The following is a 26626-nucleotide window of genomic DNA, read 5'->3' as shown; positions in this document are numbered from 1 at the left end:
GAATATTCAAAGTCATACTCACATCAGGATGGTAGTGGAAACAAGGCTGAGGTCGTTTGCGGTAGTGTTGTAGAAGCAGTCGATTGCAGTATGTTGTTTCATTGTGTTGTACTTCAACAGGCTCAATGTCAACTTTTCTTGATTCACATGGACATAAGCTGTTGACAGCTACAAGAATCAGATTGGTCTGGATGACCTTCTGTACACTGAAGGGCCTGAGAGAGAAAATAATGAAGACATAAAATAACACAGGGTGAATCTCATAAAATTCCTTATAAAGAAGCATTTCAATCTGTAGTGAAGCAAGTGGGCTAGTATTTATCACATTTATAATGATTTTTTCAAGAATCCTTTAAAGAAGCTTACATTTTCTACAATTTTATATTTGCCATATGATTTTCAAATTCTCAGACACCCTACTATTCTTCCCTCTATGCATAACATGAATGTTAAACCTGAGTGTTTTAATGCAATTTTAATACAAACCATAGTTCACCTAGTCCATACTTAATTATGTATGGTATAAATATCATATTTACCTCTCCCACACAACACGTTTCACAAGCTTCAAAATCTTACCTGCCACATCCATTTGTATGGCAGTTGGAAAGCTTCCCCTTGACAGGCTTGTAAGCCCCTTCCTGTTGTAATTTTTTGCTCTGAAGTTTATACAAGTACACTGTCTTGTCACAGGGTCTTGGGTGAGTTTTGTTTATGTATGCCAGCTGAAAGAGACATTATGCTTAGTCCAGAAAGGTATGATGTGAAAGTAAAAGTACCCCAGTGGTAAAAAGCAAAAAATAAGGTGGGAAAGAAAATATTGTCTTGCTTGAGTTATGTGAACTTCAAACAGATGGCTTCAGTAAACGGGGGTGGACTGAGGAACAGGAGGGTGGGCTTCACTGCAGCAGTGGCACTTGCCTGAACCCTGCTGCAAGTCTTGAGTAAATGGTTATTGAAATGGTAAATAGATTTCACTTAATCACATGCAAAAAACTGTACCAAGAGGTTTTGTAAATTCAGGAGATAAATGGATGTCGCACTCAGTTATGCATACCATTCAACAAAACATTAGAAGGGGACTATATCTTACTCTTTGGTATGTTGGCAAAATATGTATCATTACTACCAACTTTTTAAACTTACTGCTTAATATACTACTGAAGCACAGCAATTAATACGCTTCATATATATATATATATATATATATATATATATATATATATATATATATATATATATATATATATATATATATATATATATATATATATGTATATATATATATATATATATATACATATATATATATATATATATATATATATATATATATATATATATATATATATAAAGATATATATATATATATATAGAAATATATATATATATATATATATATATATATATATATATATATATATATATACAGTAACATAAAAGTTACAAGACTGGCTCCTCTTCTGGTGCACTGGCAGTACTCTTTCAATTTCCCGCGCTGCGATCACTATACTCTTCGTTGTGGGTGAATATTGTGTTTCAGCAACTCACCACGGTGGTGAGCTGGAACCTTCGTTGTTTGTAGCTCAGTGTCGCATGCGACGTGATGGCAGGTGGAGACTGTGCTGGGCTGTCTTTTTCCCCCTCCATCACTCTTGTCATATGTTTTAGTATTTTGCCTCCCAAATCTTCCTTTGACACTCAAGATGGTTGGTAAGAAGATGTCGTGTGAGGAGAAGGCGCATATTTTCGCCTTGAATGAAGGAAACATCAGCTAGAAGGAGATAGCTGAGCGCACAGGTCAGAGCAAGGTTGCTATTTTTGCCTTGATAAAAAGAGCCTAGTTGCTGCTGCCAAGCAAAGTTCTTCCGCCTGCCCCAGTCCCAGGCCGTCCCCAGAAGACCACACCTATGACTGACAAGCTGATAAGACTTGAGGTTATTGAAAATCCATGTATCACAGCCAGAGAACTCAAGCAAGCGCACCCAGACCTGCTCGGAGATGTTGTGGTACGGATAGTGCAAGAAAGGTGCCAGAAGCATCTGACGCTGCCACTTCACTCACACACCAAGAAACCTCTCCTTACCAAGAAAATGAAGATGGCACGTCTGGATTTTGCTCATTCATACAAGGACTTCACTGTGGCTCAGTGGCGAAAGGTGATGTAGAGCGATGAATCCACATTCCAGTGTGGAGCAAAGCGGAAAGGCAAGTTGCGTCACCCTATTGGTGCCAACCCATTTGAAAGTCGGTATGTGCAGACAACAGTGAAACACCCTGTTTCTGTCATGATTTCGGGAGGTTTCACTGGTGAGTTTGGATGTGCTGGTTTATTTGTACTCCCTAAAAATTGTACAATGAATGAACATTTATTGACTTTTTATGAGCTTCACGAGTGTGAGTTCTTCCAATAAGACAGTGCACCATGCCACAATGCAAAGAAAGTCATGAAGTGGCCTGGTAACTCGTCAGACCTTAACCTCACTGAACAAATGTGGGGTTACATGAAGAGGAAGCTGGAGAACAAGGACACGTCATCAGTACCACGCATCATTTAATCACTAAAGGAACTCTGGATCCATCACTTACCCCTGGACTTTTGTCAAAAGCTATCTGATTCCACGCCTAGGCGCGTTGAGGCTGTCTTGAAGGCCCATGAAGACCACACTAAATATTTGAAAAAATGTATCACTTCAATTTTGATTTTTTTCTTTAATTCCTCTTTTTAAAATGACCAGTCTTGCAACTTTCTGTAGTTATTGTATGTGTATATATATATATATATATATATATATATATATATATATATATATATATATATATATATATATATATATATATATATATATATATATATATATATATATATATATAATGTGACATTATTATTGGATTTAATTACCTTTACAAATGGCAGCACAAACTAGATACAATTTACATACACTTCACAATGTTCATAAAATCATTATACACCTACAAAGACAGAATCAAAGACTTGTACAAATTCCAGACAATATTCCTGGTACTGCCGAAAAGACAACAAAGCTCTATGCTCAACACTTGATGAAGACGAACTTCTTGCTGAAGAAAGCAGCTGCATCCAATCCAGCAAGCAGTGAATCATCTGGCATGAAACAAAAGGTGTGGTAGGAAGCAGCATCCCCAAAAAAATCATTGCAGCTGTAACATGTGAGTTCAGTAGATGGCGATAAAGTCAAGTCATGAAGTCTTGCCCCAAAACATATACTGAGCCTTGTTCTACTTGAGCACTCAGCACCAAGCTTCTGGCACAAAGGAAATATATCTTCAAGCCACAAAAAATATTCAGGTGAATTCAATAATTAGTTATGAAGTCATATAAAATTGTGAAGTTCATTTTTAATATAGGCACCATGCTTCCAGCATGCTGTTGTGTGTGTACTGTCATCAGCTAGTTAAGCTATGTATGAGGGCATACGAAATCATGGCACATTTTAGGCTGAAGAAGGAATGCAAAAGCCCTTATAAGTGATAATTCTCATTAGCATATTGTTTTCGGTTAAGATATTAAAAAGCATTTTCATTTTCATAGAAAATAAGCCAGTATATTGACTGACTTGGTGCCCATGTGCTGCATCACACAGTACAAAACGGAGGCAAGGAAGATGCTTGTAATGCAACAACTTTATGATTTTTGGCATTAAAAAACTGATACCAACCGCTAGGAAACCTTAACAGCCCTGGAAATAAATTGGACTGGAATAAAGTAAACCTGAGCTTTTGTTCATCTGAACATCAGATCTTGATGAACTGCAGTAAAGTGCACTCCAGCATAAGTTCACAGCCGCAGGCATTCCCTGGGGTATGAAGCTCTATTACAGCACCAAAGGAGCCACTTGTGTCTCCATCAGATTACAGTAAACTTCACTCACAGATATTACAGATGTGCAAAATATAACTTCTGTTCTACAACATATTGAAATCTTGAAGATCCACCTTGTAGAGCTCATATTGACAAGATGGTGCTGCAAATGGAGACTAAGACCTCAAACAAGGACTGACATGGATGGAGCAACAGGTAGCAGAAGCAGAGCAATAGGAGCTGGAAGAGGAGAGCAGGAGGGTGAGAAACTAAAGGAAGAGATCAAAGGGAATTGTCACCTGGATCGGGTAGCCTTCCTTCTTCAATTTCTAGACACCCATCCACACAGCAGTGAGGAGCAACACAGAGAAGCAGAGAGTGAGTCACAATCACAGCAATCCTCATACACATTCAAAACATAACACAAGTAAAGAGAATAAATATATAAGCCAAACACAAATCATATGTAATGAAATATTATAGTACTGATAAAAAATCAGTCAGAAATTAAGTTAATAGCTCTTCCAGCTTTGTCTTCATTAACTTCTGCATCTTTCAGTCTTTGCTTAAGTTTCCATTCATGTTGAAAATCATCTCTCCTCTTCTAAACCTCACCTTCTCTTTCTAACCAAAACGTAGGTTTCTGATGCAACTTACAGTAATCTCAATTCTGTTCCCTCCTACTAGCTCTATCATAAATTTCAGTCCAAAACTGAATGCATCATTTATATATGCAATGGTATCACCTGGTTTTGTGCCCACAACAATGACTCTTCAGAATTTTCCACACTCTGACTAAGAGTTAATTATCATTCCATCATTAAATACATCTGTCTCACCTAACTCTGCCAACAATGTGAAATTCTTTGATTATTTAAATTCTAAAGTGGAGCACATCTTGACTCACTCTCCGATTGTTGAAATCTCCATCTTGGGAGGTTACATTGTTCACCATCACCTTTGGCTTTCCTTCTCTTTCATGGACCAGACTGGTGATCAAACCAACAATTCTGCTCTCCTTAATGATCTAGAGGAGCTGGTTCAGCAACCTGACCACCTTGGAGACACGCCCAACACTAGATGAAGCGACATGGAGACACGTCCAACACTAAGAGTAGAGGCACGGAGACACACCTAAACATGACAGACACACAGACATGCCCAACAACTTTCTTTCTTCAGTTTTCCCACCCTCTACAGCTCTACAGCTGTCACATCTATCTAAAGATGAACTTTTCGCTCAAACTTTTTCTAAAAATCTATTCAGGGCGATTCAGTGGATATTCCAATTCCTCATCCCCCTCTGACTTCACTATGATTAAAAACTGTCCTTCCGTGCTAACACCCTACCTGGTCAAACTCATTCGTCTCTGCCTTTCAACATCCAGCTTTCCTTCCTACTGGATGTATGCCTATACAGCCTCTGCCTATGAAGTATGACCATTCTATCCCTTAAAACTACCATCCTAAGGCTTTTTTTTCTTTTCTTTCTAAATCTTTTTGAAATGATTGTTTGCAGGAAAGTTCTTAAGCATCTATCAACTTCTAAGCAACTCTTGATCACACATACAAATTCTGCAAGTGCCATTCTACTGGTGATCTTGCTTTCCTAACTGATTCCTGGTCATCCTCTCTTAGTCATTTTGGTGAAACTTTTGTAGTTACCTAAGACATCTTGAAGGCTTTTGACAGTCTAACATATCTTTGCTTTCTATTCTAAACAAGCTCTGAACTGTTTGATCTATTATTATGCTGATGACTCTAGTCTGTGTTCCTCAACACCTTTTAACAGAAGACCCTCAAAACAATAATTACTGGACACAAGGCTGAATGCTACAGAAAGTTCAACCTCTAACTTTGCTATCATTTTATGATTGTGGCCAAAAGAACTTGGTGCCCTTAACTGCCTCTAAAACTCAATTTTACACCTGAGACAATCTTCCAAGCATCTATCCCCTAATCTTCAATAACACTCAGCTCACTCATGCAATATTAAACATTCTTGGTCTACCCTTAACTCAAAATCTTAACTGAAAATTTTATCTTTTCTCTTGCTAAATCAGCTTCCTTGATGTTAGGCAATCTGTACATCACCAGTTTTTTCCATCCCTTCTCAGATGATATTTATACACAAGGGCTTTGTCTGCCCTCAAATGGAGTATGCATCTAATGTGTGTGGGCATACAGCTCATCTGGAAAGAGTAGAGTCATAGGCTATTCATCTCATCAGTTCCCCTTCTCTAACTGACAGCCTTCTACCTCTTAAATCCCACTGCAAAGTTGCCTCTCTACCTTCTATCAATATTTTCATTCTAATTGCTCTTCTGAACTTGCACTACCCTCCCATGGCCCCACTGCAAAAGACTGTCTACTTTAGCTCATTCCTATGCTATCCAAATCCCTTATGCAAAAGTTAACCAGTATCTTCTTTCTTTCTGCTGGTAAGCAGCCTTCCTCTGTCTGTATTTCCTCCTCCCTACAACTGGAACTTTTTCCAGAGAGGAGTATCAAGACACCTCTAATCAAATTTGACCCTCTCTTTTGACCAATCCAACAGTCCTGTATTTACAGGAGCAGTGCTTAGTGAGCTTTTTATATATATATTTCTTTCCTTTTAGCTGCTTTGTATACTAAAAAAAATCCATGCTAGTGAGTACAATATCTTATGATCTGCAGTAAATCTTGCAAACAGTAGGAGTTATTCATCATTCATGAATCTTGCAAAGGAGTGCTGGAAATCACTGAAATGCCTTCTATGTCCTTAGAATCTGTGGTGCTACTGGCCAACTCACTTATTCACAGGTGAAAAAATATATAAATAAATTTGTAACAACTAATCAAACCAAAGAATGTTCTAGTGGGTTCATTATGCAGCCATGTCAATGCTAGGCAGGAAGGCACCAGATATTTTCAGATCAATTTTCTTAAATAGGATATGACAACCAACACATTTCCTGCTCACCACATAAGGTTAAAAGCTGTAGATACCAACAGGTCTTTCACTGTTAATGATAATAAAAAAAGGTTATACAGTAACTGGAGCTTTCCTGAAACATTGGAGAACAAACAAAAAGGGCAACACATGACGGGCAGAGAATTAACCAAAGATATGAGTAGCACTTATCTTTCATATATAACTGTTAAAAAGATCACATCAAATAAACATTGTCTTACCTCAAGGCCAGGAAAGTCACCATCCTCTTCTAATTTAGTACTATGACCCTGTCCCACATCATCGGTTGGAATACCTGTTGGAATATAGAGCAGCTTACTAACACTTAATGGATTAGCTTTATAAGGGAATGAGTTTTTGTTTTGTTGACCTAGTATACAGCCATCACAAACAGATGAACAATAAATACTTGTAAAACCTTTTTGTGATTACAATATGTGATTTAAACAAAACTAGCTGCTACTTAAAACACCTTCCTTCAGTTCATTTGTGTTATGCATTCCAAAACCACACACCTCAAGAGCAACTCCTGGCAGCTGATTGTCACTGTATATCATATAATAAATTATGACTTATATCTTGCCTCCTTTCTTCTCAGTTATTAAAAAAATTCAATATAGGGTTATCTCACACTGTGCATTACTATCTACTAGAGGTGGGCAAGTGCGGTACTTAGGGCGGTAGTACCGCATTACAAAAAGTACCGCACTACCGCACAATTTCTGAAAATACCGCACTAAAAAAACCTACGGTACTTTTTTGTGGTACTTTGAAAACTATTAAAGACGACATTTGCAGCGTGGCATGCTCACAGAATTTTTTTTTTTTTTTTTTTTACAGTGAATCGGACCCAACCAGTCAATCGGTATCAGAGATCAGAATCAGTGATTCAATCATTCTGACTTTTCAGTTATTGTCCAAAATTAAATACTAAATTGACAGACTAAACTACTACACTGCGAGTCTTCTTTAACCCGCGTGGTGCCGGCCACTTCAACCCTGGACCTGTCCGTGGTGCCGGCCGATTTTTCGTTGTACTATTCTAAGCATGTTTCCTTTGTTTGGATAGCCAGGATAGGCACTGAAGTATTTTTTATTTTGACTGCTGCTACCGCAGTACCGCACACCGCGTACCGCACTGGGAAAGAAAAAATTGGGACCGCACTACCGCAACTGCACTACTCCGGAAAAAGTACCACACTACCGCAACCGCACTACTGATTTTTCAGTACCGCACCCACCTCTGATATCTACATGTATTTCAATAAAAAGAATTAAAAATCAACTGGTACAAATGGAAGAGGGAGGGTTCAGAGGAAAGAGTAAATGAACCTGGCAAACTATACTGGAGTATATGAAGTGATGAGAAAGGATGTGAGAGTGCAAAAGTCAAAGACTTATTCCAGCACTTCTGGAATGCCAGCCAAAATTGAGTTGGGGATGTTTGAAGGTCACATCAATCTCTAGAAAGTGTATGACTCAGATCATTGAACAGCACTCAAAGACCTGCAACACTATGGGTCTCAAAAACTTTATTATTACAATGAGTATCTGAGTGTTGTGATATATTGATGTGTATCCAGTTTCTTTCCTGTCAATTTATGAGTGGGGCTGTGGTGTTCCTTTGTCTAGTTGCTCTTCATCACCTCCATTGACTAGGTACTGCCACCTACTGAACAAAATGCAAAGCAATTGTCTCTGATACCATAGCTGATGACTGTTTTTGCACACAATGCTTTTTCTATCCCGTGTCATTAGAGGAGTTTGGTGATGTCTCTCATGCACCATAGTTTATGTACCCAACTTCCTCTTTTTTAATGAATGCCATTTGTAGACACTGGAGACATAAATTGTTAAAGAAATGCAAATCTGCAAGTTTGTTAATAGTTAATTTCTTAACGCTCACTACAACTTGGATTATAGAACTCATGATGCATCTATTAGTAGGAATAAATAAGAAATAATTTCTCTGCAACACGGACATCACTAAATTCTTGAGGATTACAACAGAAGTTATTAGTAAGTCTGAAAAAAAATTGCAAGAGCTTCACCCAGTGGCACAGCTCCTCTCACTGGCACCAAGAGAGCTTCTGCTACAACAGCAGCAAAGCAGTCAGTCACAAGTACTACAAACCATCCAAGTAGTCCTGAACCTCATACTCCAAAACCTCTTCATATAAGGCCAACTCTTCTCCACCTAAACCTTCCAAACCAGAACCATCTTCCATGCCATCTCCAGAACCTCCACCAGAGCTCTCCTCAGTAAATTCTGGGAACCAAAAGCAGATCAGGAAGTAGAAAATAAGTCCCAGTTCAAATGCTTGCAAAGTACATAAAACTGTTTTGGCATTTTTGGATTAAAAAGGAATTTGGGGATTGTGGCACAATAAACAAAATCACTTTGCCTCAGGAATTTGTAGAATAATTAGTTCATCTGATTTAATTTGCTTGATTGTATATCAATTCTCATAATTCTACTGCCCAACCCTTTTTCATGAGACAATTGTTTCAAGCCTCATAATGCCTGTGTTGTCATCTTCAAACTGTTTTTAATTTCACAACTGTGTCATGGCTGGAGATACAGATAAGGACCAGAAAGTCCTTGAGCTGTGGTGTGCCTCTTTGGCTTGACACTAAATAGCTCGCCTCTCATCACGAGGGCCTGGGTTCTAATCTCGTGGGGGTTGTTGGGCAAAAGATTTATTCCCGAAAAGATCTTAAAAGTGTTTCTCTATTGCTTTAGGTTTATGACTGCTGTAGCAATCCACTTTTACTTAACTGTAATTTTTGGGTTTTGCACCCTTTATCAGTATATAAAAAAATGTATATACTCATTATAGTGTTAGTTACATATTTACATAATCAAAAGTGGTGACTTTTTGGATAAACCATTCTCCATAGAATTTTTGTTTCCATTCCATTACTGTTTTACATATGAATATGAAAATACATCATTTGGAACCTACAAAATTATATACTTACCTTGATGCAAAAATGTACATAACTGAAATATAAGCACAATAAAAGCTCATTGGAAATTATATTTTTTGTTCAGTTTCTCCTGGAGAACAAACTAGCCATTTAATGTCAGAAAGCATGGCAAATGCTAGCTTAGTAAGGCGGAAAATTAATTACTAAAACCTAGAAAAGAGTAATGAAACAATGACATCTGCCATACAGATAATGTTTTCCAGTAAGTTTATCTGTTGAATAAATAATATAATTAGTCTATATACCTGAAGCCCATGTACTCACCAGTCTCGTCAGTAATTGTTTCCTGATATTCATTGAAAGCATTTTGGTGATTGATGGGGCCCTTGGAATATGTCACTTCATCAGTAGGTGCAGCATTGGGGTCCCACTGGGCTTGGGTGTATGCCCATGCTTCATTGGGATCCCACAGGGTGTATAGCTGTGTTTTCACTAAAACCCAAAATATGTTGCCCATGATCCAGTTACCGAGCCACTTCACCATTTGAATAGGCTGTAGAGAGAATGAAAATGCTTAGCTTTTAATATATATATATATATATATATATATATATATATATATATATATATATATATATATATATATATATATATATATATATATATATATATACAGTCAAGTCGCGTATGACGCAGATTTGTAAGGCGCGATTTCCTATGACGCGGTATGGTTTCAGACCCGTATGTTCAGATTATGTGGCTAAAACCATCTATGATGCGGTTCGTGGTCTCCCCTGTGGTGCGTTTGAGAGAGCGACTCGGGCCGCCCGGACCGCCCCGGGTCCTCTCAAATGCGTGACGCCGCAGCCCGAGTTCAGGAAGATCAGCGGACGTCATTTTGCTGCCAGAACAGATAGTACACCTTTTCCAGGAAGATCAGTGGATGCCATTTTGCTGCCAGAACAGCTAGTAAACGTCTTCAAGATCAGCGGACGCCATTTTGCTGCAAGTGAGATGCCGTTACCATAGGAACAATGAGGCTTAAGTGAGAGGCGCACAAAAGCGTTTGATAGAAGGGTCCGGGTCGTCTGGGTACCTGGGGCGGCCCGAGTCGCTCTCTCAAACGCACTCCTGGCCAGGGGTGCGTTTGAGAGAGTGACTTAGGACGTACCAGGCGCCCAGACCACCTGGGACCCTCTATCAAACACTTTTGAACGCCTCTCAGTTAAGCCTCGTCGTTGCTATGGTAACAGCATCTCACTGGTAGCAGAATGGTGTCCGCTGCTGTCTCTCTAGCTGTTCTGGCAGCAATTAAACATGCATCAAGATGTTCTGGCTGATTATATGTGTTTGTTTAGGCGGCCATATTTGCTGATGACGTCATCCCAGCATGGAGGCGCTCCACCTCTCCAAACTGGGAGCCCGCGGACGTCCTGAGTTGCCAACCCGTGCTGCGGCATCATGCGTTTGAGAGCGCCCGGTACGTCCCAGGCGCCCCAAGTCCCACTCTCAAACGCACCCCTGGGCTGCGTTTGAGAGAGCGACTCGGGCCGCATGGACCGATCCGTGTGCTTTCAAACCCGTGACGCCGCAGCACGAGTTGCCAATTCGGACCCCTCGCTGCAGCTCAGTTTGGAGAGGTGGAGCGCCTCCATGCTCTGACGACGTAATCAGCAAATATGGTGGCCCAAACAAACACATATAAATGCTTCCATTGAATTTCACCTCTCTGTGCCACAATAATCACTGCAGCTTCCTTTTCATCCTCTGTTGCAAGGAGCTCGTCGGCCAGGACAGCTAGTGATGCATGTTTAAACGTCAATAAGATCTGCGGACACCATTTTGCTGCCAGGACAGCAGGAGAGAGAGAGCAGTGGACGCCATTTTCCTGCCAGTGAGACGCCATTACCAAAGCAACGACGGTAGATAATGTGTACCGGTGCACTCGGGCTAGAAGGAACGAAAAAAAGAAAAAAAACTGGGGGGGTGGGGGTGGGGCAAAATGGCAAGGGCCAGAACCAAATGTATTTTCTTCATAGGTTTAGTTATTCCTATGACGCGGCCATTGCTCAGAACCAATTAACCGCGCCACCGCGACTCGACTATATATATATATATATATATATATATATATATATATATATATATATATATATATATATATATATATACAATACCCTCTCGAGTTTCACGCTTGCTTCATTCCGTAGGTATGGCGCTAAACTCGAGGATCGCGAAACTCGAGGTAATGAAATCCATTTAAAAGCGCTTATTGGTTCCGACCCGTGTAGAATAATTACTTTTTTCGACTTTACTCCCTTGTTATCACAATTTTTTCGACTTTACTTTCTTGTTATCTCAAAATATGTACCTTGTTAATAGGCAGAAAATGGTGAGTAAGAACAGTTCGTTTTTAAGCCGCAGTTGAAGGCAGCTGCCTTACAATTGGCTGGCAGTTCTGAATACACGCTTGTGATCCACGTGGTGTCGTCTGCTAAAGTAAGGGCAGTCGCTCGCGGTCACCCGTGGGACAGTTGGACAAACCTATATTTTTCTGATAGTTTTCTGTGTGTTATGAAATAATCTGCTAACTCTTTCTGTTAAAAATCATGAAATCACTAATATCATGATTGACTTTTCAATGCCTATTGAACGTAAACCACTGCCGCCGCTGCAAAATAACTCGCTGAGAAGTTCAACTTGTTTACTGTTTTCATATTTCCCTCACTGCTCACAAAGATCACAAGCGGCAGACTAGAACAAAACCAGGCAAATTAATACTTTTAATGCTGTGTATTCTCACAGCGTGCATGCGTGGTGGACAGCAGAATGACTAATTTCATCGGGGAGATATTTCTCGCAACACCGGCCAGTGTAGTGGACCTTCTTCTTTTTCTTTTGACCTGTAACGCTTTGTATCGCTCCTTAGGTCCTCCTTCTCCACACTTTTATACTTCACATCATGCACTGAGGGCCGCTTTCACAGTCATTTTGTTAGTTTTGATCGTTACCAATGGCGGCGGTCGCCGCTATAGTATTTCCACGTGAAACTGGCCGATAGGGTAGTAGCGGCTGCGGGGTTAGCCTAGACCCACACTTACCACTTGCTCTCAACATCTCTCGATGCGTCTGCAGCCGCCACTACCCTATCGGCCAGTTTCACGTGAAATACTAAGCGGTGATCGCCGCCATTGGTAACATTGGTAACAAACAACATGACTGTGAAAGCGGCCCTCAGTTACTTAACAGTGCGCACTTATACACTTCACCCTGAACTTAGGTGTTTTCTGTCCTTTTCTTTCCCTGATTTTGCTTTTCTATGCCCTTTTGCAATTTTTCACTATTACTTTTCACCGTCGCTGCCATGCCTTACAGGTCAAAAGAAGAAGAAAAGGAAAATAACACTGGGAGATCTACAATTTTCATTGACTCGAGAAAAAGACTTTTGGACTGTGGTTCCACAGCACGGGGTGTTCTCTCATCTTGTTAATCAAGTAGTAAGCAAAGCAGTTCTACCAGTCCATTTTACGAGTCTCTTGGTGGGCCATCTTCCACTGCTCCTCACTCCTTAGCCACTGCCGTCATCTGTTTGTTTACATGCAGCCATTCGGTACCCACGTATCCACGCTCGTACTCACAACCGATTTCCATTCATTAGGACAACCAACAACTCGCTCCCGGTTGGGCATACGGGCAACCGCGGTTGCCCATAGCCCCAATGGTTGGAGACTGCCTTTTAAGACAGCACACATGACGCCGACGGTAGGTAGACGTGACATGTACATGTCAAAGCAGCGCGAAACTCGTGGCGGTAATGCGCGAAAGTCGTGATGGAAAGAATTTAGGACTAAGCGCTAAACTCGAAGATCGCGAAACTCGGATAGCGCGAAACTCGAGAGGGTACGTATACACATATATACACATATATAAATATCTATAAATATTATATATATATATATATATATATATATATATATATATATATATATATATATATATATATATATATATTTTTTTTTTTTTATTTTTTTTGTAGTGTTAATTTCATACTAGCATGATTCCTAAGACTTACTTATGTTTCAGAGCACAATGATATGACATTTAGTTTGGTATTACTTCCAAGTACACGATAAGTGACACAAAATATACAGTAATCCCTCGCCATATCACGGTTCACTTATCGCGGTCTTGCTGTATCGCAGATTTTTAAATTGTAAATATTTAGGTTCGTATCGCGGATTTTTCACTATATCGCGGGATTTTGCAGTATAGAGGTATTTTAATATATTTATTATTTTACTTATTTTGCAGTAAAAGAAGCATTTTCCAGCCTAAAAAAAAATTGTAAACAATATAAAAAAATTAAGAAAATATTAATACAAACATATTAAAAGAATATTAGATTGAAATAAAATACGTAGCGTACAGCAGATGAGTAGACAAAGACTCGCACGTATGGAAAACGCAGCTACGGCCGCTTCCGCTTGAGCTAGTTTGCCCACGTGTGATCGTACACGGCACACTATTGACTGATGGATGGGAGGCGACCAACCAGAGCACTGTGTTTTGTATCCTGGGCGCTGATTGGCTCAGCGACCGTAGCATTTGTTGGTTCGTGAGTGGCGAGCTCGGAGACAAAGGGAGAGTGTGTTACAGCTTGCTACCGTTAAATGCTCGAGAACTTGGCAGTGAGGACCCAGACAGGATGAGGCAATGACTACACTTGAACAAGACTCAAGTCCTAAACTTGCTCAACATGATTACTACAAGCTTATCTAGTTTCGTGAACTCTTTGCGGTACTGGAATAAACATGTGGAGAGCTACTGAACCGAACAGCTGATACACTTTTCTTCTTCTTCTTGTGACCACACCTTACCGACCACACGAGTAACCGACATGTTGGTGACTGAGTTTCTGACTAGAATTTCGATGAGTTTCCTGTGAAATATAGCTGCCTTTGAATCTCTCGAGAAACTAGTGGTTGGGTGACCTTGTTCACGTGGGCTGAGGCGAAATTCACAGAGATATGCGTGCTTATATAAATAATATATATAAAATATAATTTATAAAATATATAAATAATAAAATAAATATAAGGTCGCTACTTCGCGGATTTTCGCCTATCGCGGGGGGTTCTTGAACCTAACCCCCGCGGTAAACGAGGGATTACTGTACTAATATCAAGACCAAACATTTGATCAACAATTGTAATAAATAATCAGTTATTTAAGGTTCTTTCTGACATAGAATTTTAATGCTAAATTATGTAAGCTTCCTTAATTTCATGAGACCTCTGTGATTATGCACTTCTAAAATCTTCAGTGAGGTTCTTGGCTATCTAAATTTGTAGCTGCATTTAGCCTGCCAATAAACATCCCCCAAAATATCCATCTATCTACCTATCTATTTATATACAGTGTCTAGGGTGTTTCAAGTCCAACATTGCATTTTTAGGACAAATATTATTTTTAATTATTGCAACATGTTAAAAACGGTCCAAAGTGCAACAAACCCCAGCCAACAACCAATCAATCACTTGGGGCATACGCCAAGGGGTGCATTGCCTCCAGGTGCATGGTGAAATATTGTTGTCTGGCAGCAAAAATATATACACAGTTAAATTGATAAAATCAAAAGATAATGAGATGTTTCATTTAATTGCTTTTATATAGTGATAACATATAAGTTTTTTCATAATAGTGTAATGTTGAATCTTACCGTGGTAAGGATGGAGCCCATGCTGGGCTCATCTTGACTGTCAAGGCATACTGCTTGATAATCATGAATTTGTATTCTCTTGTAGACTTCACTCTGTACCAAAGATTCCATGATGGTGCCTTCAAGAGTCCCGAAGAACTTTCCAGTGTCGTCCTCATTTTCAGAGGCAATAATGAAGCCATTGTCATCTAGTAAATAACAATTCAATGACTTGCTCTCACATGTCTTGGTTTTCTTGCAACTTGAGTCCCGAGTGGGGTAGGAGGGGCACTGCAGAGAGGCAAGTGAAGATGCTGGAATATTAGCTCATACAGGCTACAGTAGACTTAAAATTAGTGGTTCATAAAATAATAATCACGTCTTGCACTTATCTTGTTCTTAACATGCAGTGCCTTATCTAACTTAGAATTATTATTATAATAAATATCATCCATAATCAAAATCTTTGGCTCACCTTGTAGGTTTCATTTTTGAAGAAGTCAACAAACTTCCTGTGCTTGATGGTGACGCCTACAACAGCTGCAGGAGCCATTCTGTAGCTGTTTTCCTCAATAAAGATGGCACGTGTTGCTGTTACCATCACTTCATCAGGGTCACGAGTGGCTGCAGGAGAAAAAACATAATGTTGATCCTTTTTTTAGAGGGAATTTCTGCACAAATTATTACATTCGCCTCATAAGTATTCAATAAAATAAGGACACTAATATAGTTACCAGCATCAAATGGAACAGAGTAAACATAAGCCTCTTTGTCCTCCTGGTAGTAGTCCACGGCTCGCTTGTACCACACCTCATCAATGGCACGGTTATGCACCTTCAGGAAGTGCCTAAAACAAGGGAATGTCAATCAAATGGAATATTGAAGTATTTAACAAAAGATTGGAAAATTAATCAAGACTTTCTTTGACCTCAGATTCACACAAATAATAATTCCTATGAAACTATATAAAAAGATACGGCACTGCAATACCCACTCTATATATTACAAGTTAATTATACCAAGAAAAAATGGCAAGCTACTGCTGCAACTTTAGTACTGAAATATTTTGGCATTCTACCTTCCTACTGCTATGAATATGGTTACTGATGATTCTCATAATTATTTGTGGCACTACCATCAACATCCTTACTGTCATGGGCAGCACCAATGAAGGGAACCTGCACACTCATAATTTATCATATTAAAGATGATATAACTGAAATAATATACAGTGGTTTATGAACATTCATTGCTCAGTAATATAGTCTATTCATCCTGTTAAACATGTGTTAGACCTGAAACTACATTGGTCATGCAGAATGGAATGGAACTTACAATTTTAGATAAAAAGAATTTATTATAATTAGCATCTACTATGGGTGAACTTAGAAAAGATCAGCTGGCTAACTTCTGCCACTCTTTTTTCCTACTTACGGCTGATTGGAGTTACTGCTATTAGAAGACGATTCTGAAGGAACATCTAGCCATCGAGTTAATCCACTGCGGGTGGCCACGAAGGCAGTTGTAATGCCAAAGTTTTGGCTTCCCATGCTGTAAGAGGGATCAGGCATTACTAACGACACGGTACTACCAACCAGGGGTCTTGATATTCCCATGGTTGGAATAATATAATTTGAAACAGATATAACCTATATACTCTGGAAGGTTTTCCAAAGCAATTGGAAATTCTTCGGTCCATGATGTGATGATTCAAGTACCATTATCTCTATTTTTCTCTAATTATTTACCAGTCCCTGTCACAATTTCATTTCAAATGGCTCCCCTCCTGACAGCCACAAAGAACAACAGCTCCATAAACACACAATCATGATTCTTGAAAGACTCTGCACAAGACCCCACCTTTCCCTACAACACTAGGAACACTGGCTCAACATACCACTGGTCCCATGAGCAAACCCTCCAGCCTCAGATGTCAATATCACAGTGATGAAGATCAACACTGAGAAGCATTCACACAACAGACAAACACAACACAACTTTTTTGAGAGCCCTGTGAACCCAACCCATGGCAATTGCTAAATTCCCAGACTTTTGACTTCTCATAGCAGAGACCTTAAAACTAATAATTACAAACAAATCGCAGCATGCAATTATGAAAAAAATGAATTATAATTAATTTGTTAGTTATTTGTATACACAAAGAAGCATATGGGGAAAAAAATTAGCATCATTTAGTATTGTTATCTATACTCCTGGTAAGCTGCAAAAATTAGAAGCAATATGGTTAGTATGTCATCACCTACCTGATGATTTACATAAAAAAAAGCTTTCAAATTAAGAGGGCCAAATTTGATCAGTAGTATAGTACATGTACACAAGATTAGGAGAAAGGATTCGTTAAGATTGATCAGAAGACAACTTGTTTCAACTAAGTTTGTCGGGTTCCATAAGTGTGTGTGTGTGTGTGTGTGTGTGTGTGTGTGTGTGTGTATTTACCTAGTTGTATTTACCTAGTTATATTTACCTAGTTGTAATTTTACAGGGCCTGGGTTTATACTCGTGTGGTCCCGTCTCCGTATCTATAATTATCCAACTTTTCCTTGAAGCTCTGCACACTCTTCACCGATACTATTTCTTCACTTAGTCTGTTCCAAACCTCTATATTTCTTTGTGGGAAGCTATATTTCTTTATGTCTCTTGAGCATCTTCCCTTCCTCAACTTTTTACTATGTCCTCTAGTATTCCTGCTGGAAGGTTCTTCTCTTAGTAGCAATTTCTCGTTCTCTACTTCTTCCATTTTACTCAATGTATTAGGTCTCCTCTTTCTCTTCTTTGTTCTAATGTTGGTAAGTCCATTTCCTTTAGTCTCTCTTCATATGTCAGTCCCTCCAGTTCTGGAACCATTTTTGTTGTAGGTGTGTGTGTGTGTGTGTGTGTGTGTATTTACCTAGTTGTATTTACCAAGTTGTGAAATTCAGGAAAAGAGCCGTACTAGGCTCGTGCTGTCCCATATCCATAAAGCTTATTATCCAGTTTGGCTTTAAATTCATGAATCGTTTTTGCACGTGTGCGTGTGTGTGTATTTACCTATTTGTATTTACCTATTTGTAGTCTACCGGGCCCGAGCTAAGCTCTAATAGTCCCGTCTCCATATCTACATTCATCCAGCCTTTCCTTCATTTGTTGGACTCTGCTCACCTCCCCCACCTCTTCCCACAAGCTGTTCCATGTGTTAAGACTTCTATATGGAAAACTATACTTTTTCAGGTCACTCAAACAGGTTCCTTTATTACGTTTCTTTCCATGTCCTCTCAGCCCATGCGTTCTCGTAGTTGAGAAGAGATCATCCACCTCATCAAACTTATTTACCAACTTATATAGCATGATCAGATCTCCTCTCTCCCTTCTTTGTTCCAGTGTTGTCAAGTCCATCTCCTTCAATCTGTCTTCATATGTCATATTTGAGAGTTCTGGGACCATTTTAGTTGCAATTCTCTGTATCCTTTCCAACTTTCTGATATCCTTCTTTTTGTGAGGCGACCATAAAACTGCAGCATATTCAAGTTCCACTCTTATCCAACTTTTCCTTAAAATCATGAATGTTTCTTGCACAAACCACCTCCTCCTCCAGTCTATTTCATAGTTCAATGCTTCTGTTTGGAAAGCTAAACTTTTTCGTATCTCTCCTTCACGTGGTCGCCCTCAACTTTTTTCCATGTCCTCTCGTTTCTCTCTTGTTCCACACACACAGGTCCTCTCTGTTCAAATACTCCACTCCGTTCGTCACCCTGTACACCGCTATCAGGTCTCCTCTTTCTCTTCTTCTCTTCAGGGTTGTGAGCCCCATTCTATTGGGTCTCTCCTCATAAGTCCGATCTCGAAGTTCCAGTACCATTTTAGTTGCCACTCTCTGCACTCTTTCCAGCTTCCTTATGTTCTTCTTTTCACGAGGAGACCAGACCACTGCTGCATACTCCAACCTTGGCCTTATCATTGTAACTATTATTTTCTTCATCATCTCATCCAAGTACACAAATGCCGTCCTTATGTTCCTCTGCAAATTCAGTTTGTCCCTCTATCCTGTTGATGTGTTTGTCCGGTGACATGTTCTCTGAGACAGTCACTCCCAAATCATTTTCCTCCACTCCTCTGCATATTATCTCACTTCCCATCTTATAATCATTCACATTTTCTGCCACTCCTACCAAACTCCATTTTTTTACATTTCTCAAGGTTGAGCTCCATCTGCCAAGTACCACTCCACTCCCATATTCTATCCAGATCCCTCTGCAGTGCCTCACAGTCCTTCACATTATTCACTCATCTCAATAGCTTTGCATCATCTGCAAACAAACTCACATAGCTGGACACCGTCCACCACATCATTTACATAAACAGCAAACATTATTGGTGCCAACACCGAACCTTGCAGGACTCCACTCATCACAGGGCACCAGTTGGAAACCCTGTCCCTGATTATTGTCCTCATTTCCCTGTTAGTTAGGAGGTCCTCCAGCCACTTAATCAGTCCATCACCCACTCCACCCCTATTTTCAATTTTCCAAATTAGTCTTCGGTGCAGTACTTTGTCAAATGCCTTTTTCAAATCCAGGTGCACTCCATCTGCCCAGCCTTCTCTCTCTTGTATTAAATCTGTCACCCTTGAGTAGTAACACAACAAGTTGGTGACGCAAGATCTCCCTCTCCTGAATCCAAACTGGCAATCTGCTAATTTTCTCACTTTCTAAGAAATCCGACCAGCTGTTTTTAACCAGTCTCTCACATATCTTCGCAACCACACTAGTGAGTGATACCGGTCTGCAATTTAATGGGTCCTCTCTCTTGCCTCCCTTAAAAATCAGTACTATGTTTGCCCTCTTCCAATCTTGTGGTACCTTTCCTTCACTCAGGGAGGCGCTCATTATGGAGTGCAGTTTCTCTGCAAGTAGGTCACTACATTCTTTCAAGATCCACCCTAATACTCCATCCGGCTCCGTCGACTTTCTTACATCCAGCTTGTTCAAACTTTCCTTGACCTCCTGCACCATTAACTGTATCTCCTGCATAACCCTTCCTCTTTCCTGGCCCGGGGGTTGTACAAAATCTCCTTCTTTTGTGAAAACTCTATGGAGGCTGTTATTCATCACCTCTGCCATCTCTGCTGGGTCCTCATATGTAGTTTCATCCGTTTTCAGTTTATCGATTGTTTTTCTTTTCTTCTATTCTTTAATTTGCCATTCACATGTCTATAGAATAGTTTGGGTTGGTCTTTGCACTTGCCAATTATATCTTTTTCATATTTCCTTTTTTTCTTCATTTCTAATCTTTGTATGTATATTCATTCCTTGCTTGTTTGAAATCATTCCACGAGTTGATTCTTCTTCATCTCCTCCATCTTTTCCAAGCTACCTCTTTACTCTTTCTAGCTGCCTCCCATCTTTTGTTAAACCACTTCTTTTTACCAACATCCCTTTTGGTTACCTTGGGGACATATCTATTTTCGGCTTTCTTGTATAGCTTCAAAAACTCCTCCCACTTATCCTGTGTTCTCTTGGCTTTGTACAGCCCACTCCAATTTGCATTTTCAAAAAAAGTTTTCATGCTAACAAAGTCTGCCTTACAGTAGTTGCTTCTCCCAATTTTGTGAACCTCTTTTTGGTCAATCATTCTCTTTTCTGATACTTCAAATTCCACAACCGCATGGTCACTCTTCGCCATTGGACAATCTATTTCAAGATTTTCTATTATTTCCGGCTCCTTACTCCCATGTGTGTGTGTGTGTGTGTGTAATTCACAAAGGTTGGACCACACAATAGACTAGGCATATGTACTTGTAATTGACGTACAGCACCCTCTCAAGTTTCGCACTTGCTTCGTTCCGAAGGCATAGCACTAAACTTAAGGATCGTGAAACTCGAGGTATGAAAACACTGAAAAAGCGCTTATTTGTTCCGACCCGCTTTTTTTATATTTATTTTTTTAACATGTGGCCTATGGCACCGGTAGACTATCCATCTGGGCCTGATGGTTGGCCCCGAGCCCGTCATGGCGCAGGCAATTGTTTATAGTGGCGCCATTATAATTAGCTCATGCTGCTCCCCGCAGCTCACTTTTTTTCCTCCTTTACTCCCTTATTATCTCAAAATACGTACCTAGGAAAAAGGAAGAAAACAGGAAGAGAGAACGGGTCGTTTTAAAGCCACAGATGAAGCCTTACGATTGGCTGAGCTCTGAAAACACGCTTGTGATTCGCTAGGAGTCCGATGACACCATTGCCGGTGCTCACCCAATCAGCGGCCTCACTGCCTTAAGGCGGTGCCAAACTGGCCGTTTTCCTCTAACTGTTGTGGCTACTGGCAACGCCCATACGCCCATCCAGGAGCGAGTTGTCGGTTGTCTGTAAGCTGGTGTCACACTGGGCCTTTTTCTTCCCACCACATCGGCGGCAGCTTGGGCAACCAGCAACTTTTCCGGGTGTGCATCACACACATAAGGGGAAATTAGGAGGGTGTGGGGGGGGGGGAGGGGCAGAAGGTTGAGTCAGGTCATGTCATGACACACACACACACACACTCACACAGAAAGGGAAATGAGAAGGGTGGGGAGAGGGAGGGGCAGAAGGGAGAGTCAGGTCATGTCTTCTCCTGAGTCAGGTCATATCCTAACCAAATTCCTGATCTAACTCCTTTTGCCCCTCCCTCCCCACACCATTCTCATTCCCCTTCTGTGTGACAAGTCAGGACCTGACCTGACCTGAGTCAGGTCATGTTTTGACCAAAGCCCTGATGTGACTCTCCTTTCTGCCCCATCCTCTCCACATCCTTTTCATTTCACTTTCTGTGTGTTTGTGTGACAGGTATGGACATGACCTGACCTGAGTCAGGTCATGTCCCGACCAAAACCTTGACCTGACTCTCCTTTCTGACCCTCCCTCCCAACACCCTTCTCCTTTCTCCTTCACGAAAGGGGCTCATAACCAGAGTGAAGCTACACCTCCTCTCGAGTCAGGGGCTCGCGTGGTATTGAGGCTGCGCCGAGTTGAACTAAACGCGACAGGGAGGAGGTGGCAGGAAGTTCAAACACGATTAACGTGTTAATAAGTCTCTCTCTCTCTCTCTCTCTCTCTCTCTCTCTCTCTCTCTCTCTCTCTCTCTCTTGCCATAGCCACAATGTTTGGAGGAAAACGTCTAGTGTGATCCAACTTTTTAACCCGGTAGCAGCAGGGATCATGTTTCTTAATGGTCCCTCCAAGTGAGAAAAATGAGAAAAATCACCCCTCACACAAACCATTTCATAATATATATCAAAGCATTTGTGATCAGATTATGTATCATCTATTTGGGGGGGGTTATATCACGGCACAAATTTGGCCCGTCACTGTTACACGGTAAAGCCACAAATTTGGCCTGTCGCTGCTACCGGGTTAAGGTAGCGTGCATGATGCCGATGGTAAGTAGACATGACCCGTACATGTCAAAGCAGCGCGAAAGTTGGGGTGATAATGCGCGAAAGTTGGGATGGTAAGGATTTAGGACTAACCGCAAAACTCGAGGATCGCGAAACTCGGATAGCGCTAAACTTGGGAGGGTACTGTACATCAAAGAGTCAGTTGTCTGGATTATTAAAGGATACATCATACATAAAATGAAAACATAAATTATTTTTGGTATATGTTCAGAGTTGCCCATCTCACTGCGGTACTTCTCACCCTAACCATGGGTTAGATCTCATTATTCTATGCATTTTGAACCCCATATATATGCATCGCAAATTGATAGAAACACTGCTATCGATTTTTTTAAAGTTAGTGTTTTTTTTTGCGGGCCGCGGTGTTGTGGGCCCAGGGCGTGGGAGGGATAGCGTACGACTCTCAATAATTTGGCCCACACTCGCCTGGTAAGGTTAGATTAATTCTACGGTGTTCTACCAACTACCGTTGTACTTCTCTAGTTTTACGAAATAATTACGGCTACCACTGTTCACGCGCGCCATATTTGACTGCTCTGGCGACGGCCGTGGTGGCGGTGCAGCCGGTGTTGCGAGAAATACCTCCTCGCAGATATAAGTCGCATATACATGTGGGGGGGTCCAGGGGGGGGCGCAGCTGTTAGGTCATAAAGTTCGGTTGGGATAGTTTAAATATGTTCCCCCACTCTAAGCCCTCTGCGAGCTATTTTGCGGTGGCGGCGGCAGATGATGAAATTGCAATGTTACTTTTATGTAGTTTCCGAAGAAAAAAAATATCTCCAAATGAAAAAGCACAATATTTTGGCCCAAAATAAATAGCCAGTGTATTAAATTTTGAGATGGGCAACTCTCTGAACATTTACCTTATTTTTTAAGTAGTAAATATGAAATGCACATGAAGTCTATGAACTCGCACACAAATATTTCCACATTCCAGCACCCCCCAGACAGTCTATGTGCAAGAGCTACTATACATAAGATTCTTGTACCCTTCAAATCATCACATCATGGATTTTCTACAGCTTATATCAATACATAATCGATACCGAAAACAAAAAAAGCATAGGTGATAACACATAAAATATCTGCAAAACTGCATTCTGCACCATAATTGAAATGGAGGCAACACACAGCAGCAATCCAGTCTACGATCATAAAGGACCTAAATTTTTGTACTGTTAAGCACAGCAATACCTGCCAGCAGCTTACTTTCCACAGGATTTTATATGCTATATTTGACTGTATGAAAAATGTTTACGTACACACTTTCCAATGAAAATCTTTGTCACTTTATTCTTTTTCATCAGCCTACACAGCAATGCAAATATTTTGAGGCAGCAATGAATTATATATTTTCTTCAGCTGGTGTAATAAACTTCCAGCACACCATTAGTGAATTTTGAATAAGGGCAGTGAATACATACTTTATAAGGTAAAAAATTTCAGAGAATACTATGTTAGACCTCAGTATTTTGTCTACAGATCTCACGAAAGTTAATGGTTCATGACTAGGGCCAGCAGAATACTCCACAGGGTAAACATGTCAGGGAATATATCACTAGAGCTCAGTATCTTGTCTAACAAAAGCATGCCTTAGAATTGCTTTTATGCATTCCTGACACTGACTACTGCCCAACAATCTATCTTCCTGTGGTGACACCAGCAATGATTGATATTCAATTCTTATCAATGGACCAAAATACTTGTGAATTCAGAACTTTGTAATTTAATTATGTAATTCTTTGCATCTGGCATGAGAAAGAGCTGCTACACATTAACAATAAATATGATTAGAAATTTCAATCAAAGAAACAGACATTTTTAGAATGCTGTTGTAACTTTTCCATAAATTTTAAATAATCAAAAGTATTTGGATCCTGACTCTATAAAACAAAATTTGACATGGATATCTGGAGAATAAAAAAAACTAAACAATAACTGCTGCCAAAAGATCCTTTCCACCTTTACCTTTTCAGACACTTACCACCGCCACACAATTTTTCTTTAATGAAACCATGGAGTCCATTTGTACTAAGTTGTCAGAGCAAAAGTGAATATATGTATATAAAAAAAAATTACCTATCAGAAATACTATACCTTAAAAGCAATATGTAAATCGCCACTGGACTGGTTGTGAGAAAATTGTACAGTTAGTTTAGGGAGGAATACAGTAAGGACACAGGTGCATGTTATGGGGTTAATAAAGGGTAAGGCTACCTTAAAAATATATGTTATGTATGAGAGAGAGAGAGAGAGAGAGAGAGAGAGAGAGAGAGAGAGAGAGAGAGAGAGAGAGAGAGAGAGAGAGAGAGAGAGAGAGAGAGAGAGAGAGAGAGAGAGAGAGAGAGAGAGAGAGAGAGAGAGAGAGAGAGAGAGAGAGAGAGAAGAGTAGAGATGAGAAGAGAAGAGAAGAGAAAAGAGAGCAAGAGAGAGACAAAGAGAGAGAATGATTGATGGAATTATCCTTGATGTATGATGTGGAGAAATGTATAGATATATTAGTGGCTTGTAAGTCACATGCAAGGGAAAATAGAGTCCAAGCTTCAGTAATTTTCACTACTTGTATCCACTAATGATTTTTCCATGATAAAGGGATTGCTCTATCTGATAATTCTAACCTAAAGTTAGTATTTAATTTTTATTGTTAATATTTATTCAGTAATGCTTGCCTTTTTTCACTGGTGGATGCCTAACAATGAAAGCGAGCTGACTTTTACATTGATGAAGTACATTAATCCTTCACCATGCTGCTGTCTTGGCCCTCATTTACTCTCCTATTTCCATCTCCATCACTATATGTTTTCCCAAACTAAGTTCATTACTCCCCAAAACTGATTCTCTTGTCACTGTATAGCACAGAGGCACACAGAGGCAGCTACTATCACTACCTGAGTTATCATCACATTTGAGTTTACAAATATGTAGACATGCTTAGTCTCATTCATACATTTCTTTCTTCATCAACTAATGCACAAATCCCTCCCTCCTCCCTTCACTGACATACTAATTTGTTCTGTGCCATGATATATTTTACAAAACAAAAGTGCAGCTACTTTGATATGCAAACTCCCATCACATCAACCCTACAATCTTCACATATACAAATCACTTCCCTCTTCTTTATTTTTTCCCTTCTTTGATCACATGCTACAACAGCTCTTTACACACCACAATCTATAATTATTCTTTTATATCCTAGTGTTCCAGGTAGATTTATTTTCTAAAAGTACAGGTAGAAATAGTTGAGCCTCAGCCTTGTGTATTATAAGACCATCATCATCATCATCATTTCATCGACGCCTGCTCCTTGGAGCTCCCACCAGGGGATGGCCACGGCAGAAGAGCTTCCACCTTTCTCTATCTCTCTAAGACCACTGTCCATTATAATAATATATAACACCTATTACTTACCCATCACTACAGTAGTTGGTTTAAAAAGTGACTACAAAATTATCTCATCAGCAAAGCTAAAACAATCTACTCAAACATGGCAGTTGCTCACCCTTGATTATTAACTAGACCTGTCATGTATTTGATAGCTTCCCTAACAGCAATGCTATCTATCACTGGCTTGTAAAATTATAGAAGCAAGTAATATGCCAGACTTTAGCAAGGTAAATATTACTGTGAAACAAAGGAAATAACTCAGAGTGACTATTCAATATTCTTTCAGTTATATTTTGGTTGCTTTTTTACCTTATTCCTACTCCATTACTTCTGAACTTTCTGTACTTATATACTAGCCCTCCCCTAACTAGCCTGTTGATATGAGAGC

At 39.9% G+C, this 26626-nt stretch overlaps 1 protein-coding gene across 19 annotated transcripts in view; it reads right to left on the bottom strand.

The window, feature by feature from the left end:
- LOC127005223 (voltage-dependent calcium channel subunit alpha-2/delta-3-like) overlaps window positions 1–26626 on the bottom strand; it is a 223061-nt gene that overhangs the window by 20108 nt on the left and 176327 nt on the right. For 15 of the 19 annotated variants that reach the window (XM_050874057.1, XM_050873955.1, XM_050873979.1 and 12 more), the window contains 11 exons: window positions 24949–24978; window positions 16858–16974; window positions 16158–16270; window positions 15899–16047; window positions 15445–15714; window positions 10050–10278; window positions 8929–9063; window positions 7016–7089; window positions 4141–4170; window positions 580–725; window positions 23–215 (listed from right to left, as the gene is read on the bottom strand). In XM_050874057.1, the coding sequence (XP_050730014.1) occupies window positions 23–215; window positions 580–725; window positions 4141–4170; window positions 7016–7089; window positions 8929–9063; window positions 10050–10278; window positions 15445–15714; window positions 15899–16047; window positions 16158–16270; window positions 16858–16974; window positions 24949–24978 (1486 nt within the window). The remainder of the gene's footprint in view (window positions 1–22; window positions 216–579; window positions 726–4140; window positions 4171–7015; window positions 7090–8928; window positions 9064–10049; window positions 10279–15444; window positions 15715–15898; window positions 16048–16157; window positions 16271–16857; window positions 16975–24948; window positions 24979–26626) is intronic. The other 4 variants (XM_050874027.1, XM_050873989.1, XM_050873995.1 and 1 more) reach the window with 4 other exon arrangements.

This window comes from Eriocheir sinensis, chromosome 3 (genome assembly GCF_024679095.1).
Source record: "Eriocheir sinensis breed Jianghai 21 chromosome 3, ASM2467909v1, whole genome shotgun sequence".
NCBI lineage: Eukaryota > Metazoa > Arthropoda > Malacostraca > Decapoda > Varunidae > Eriocheir > Eriocheir sinensis.
This window is presented reverse-complemented; position numbering and strand designations above follow the sequence as displayed.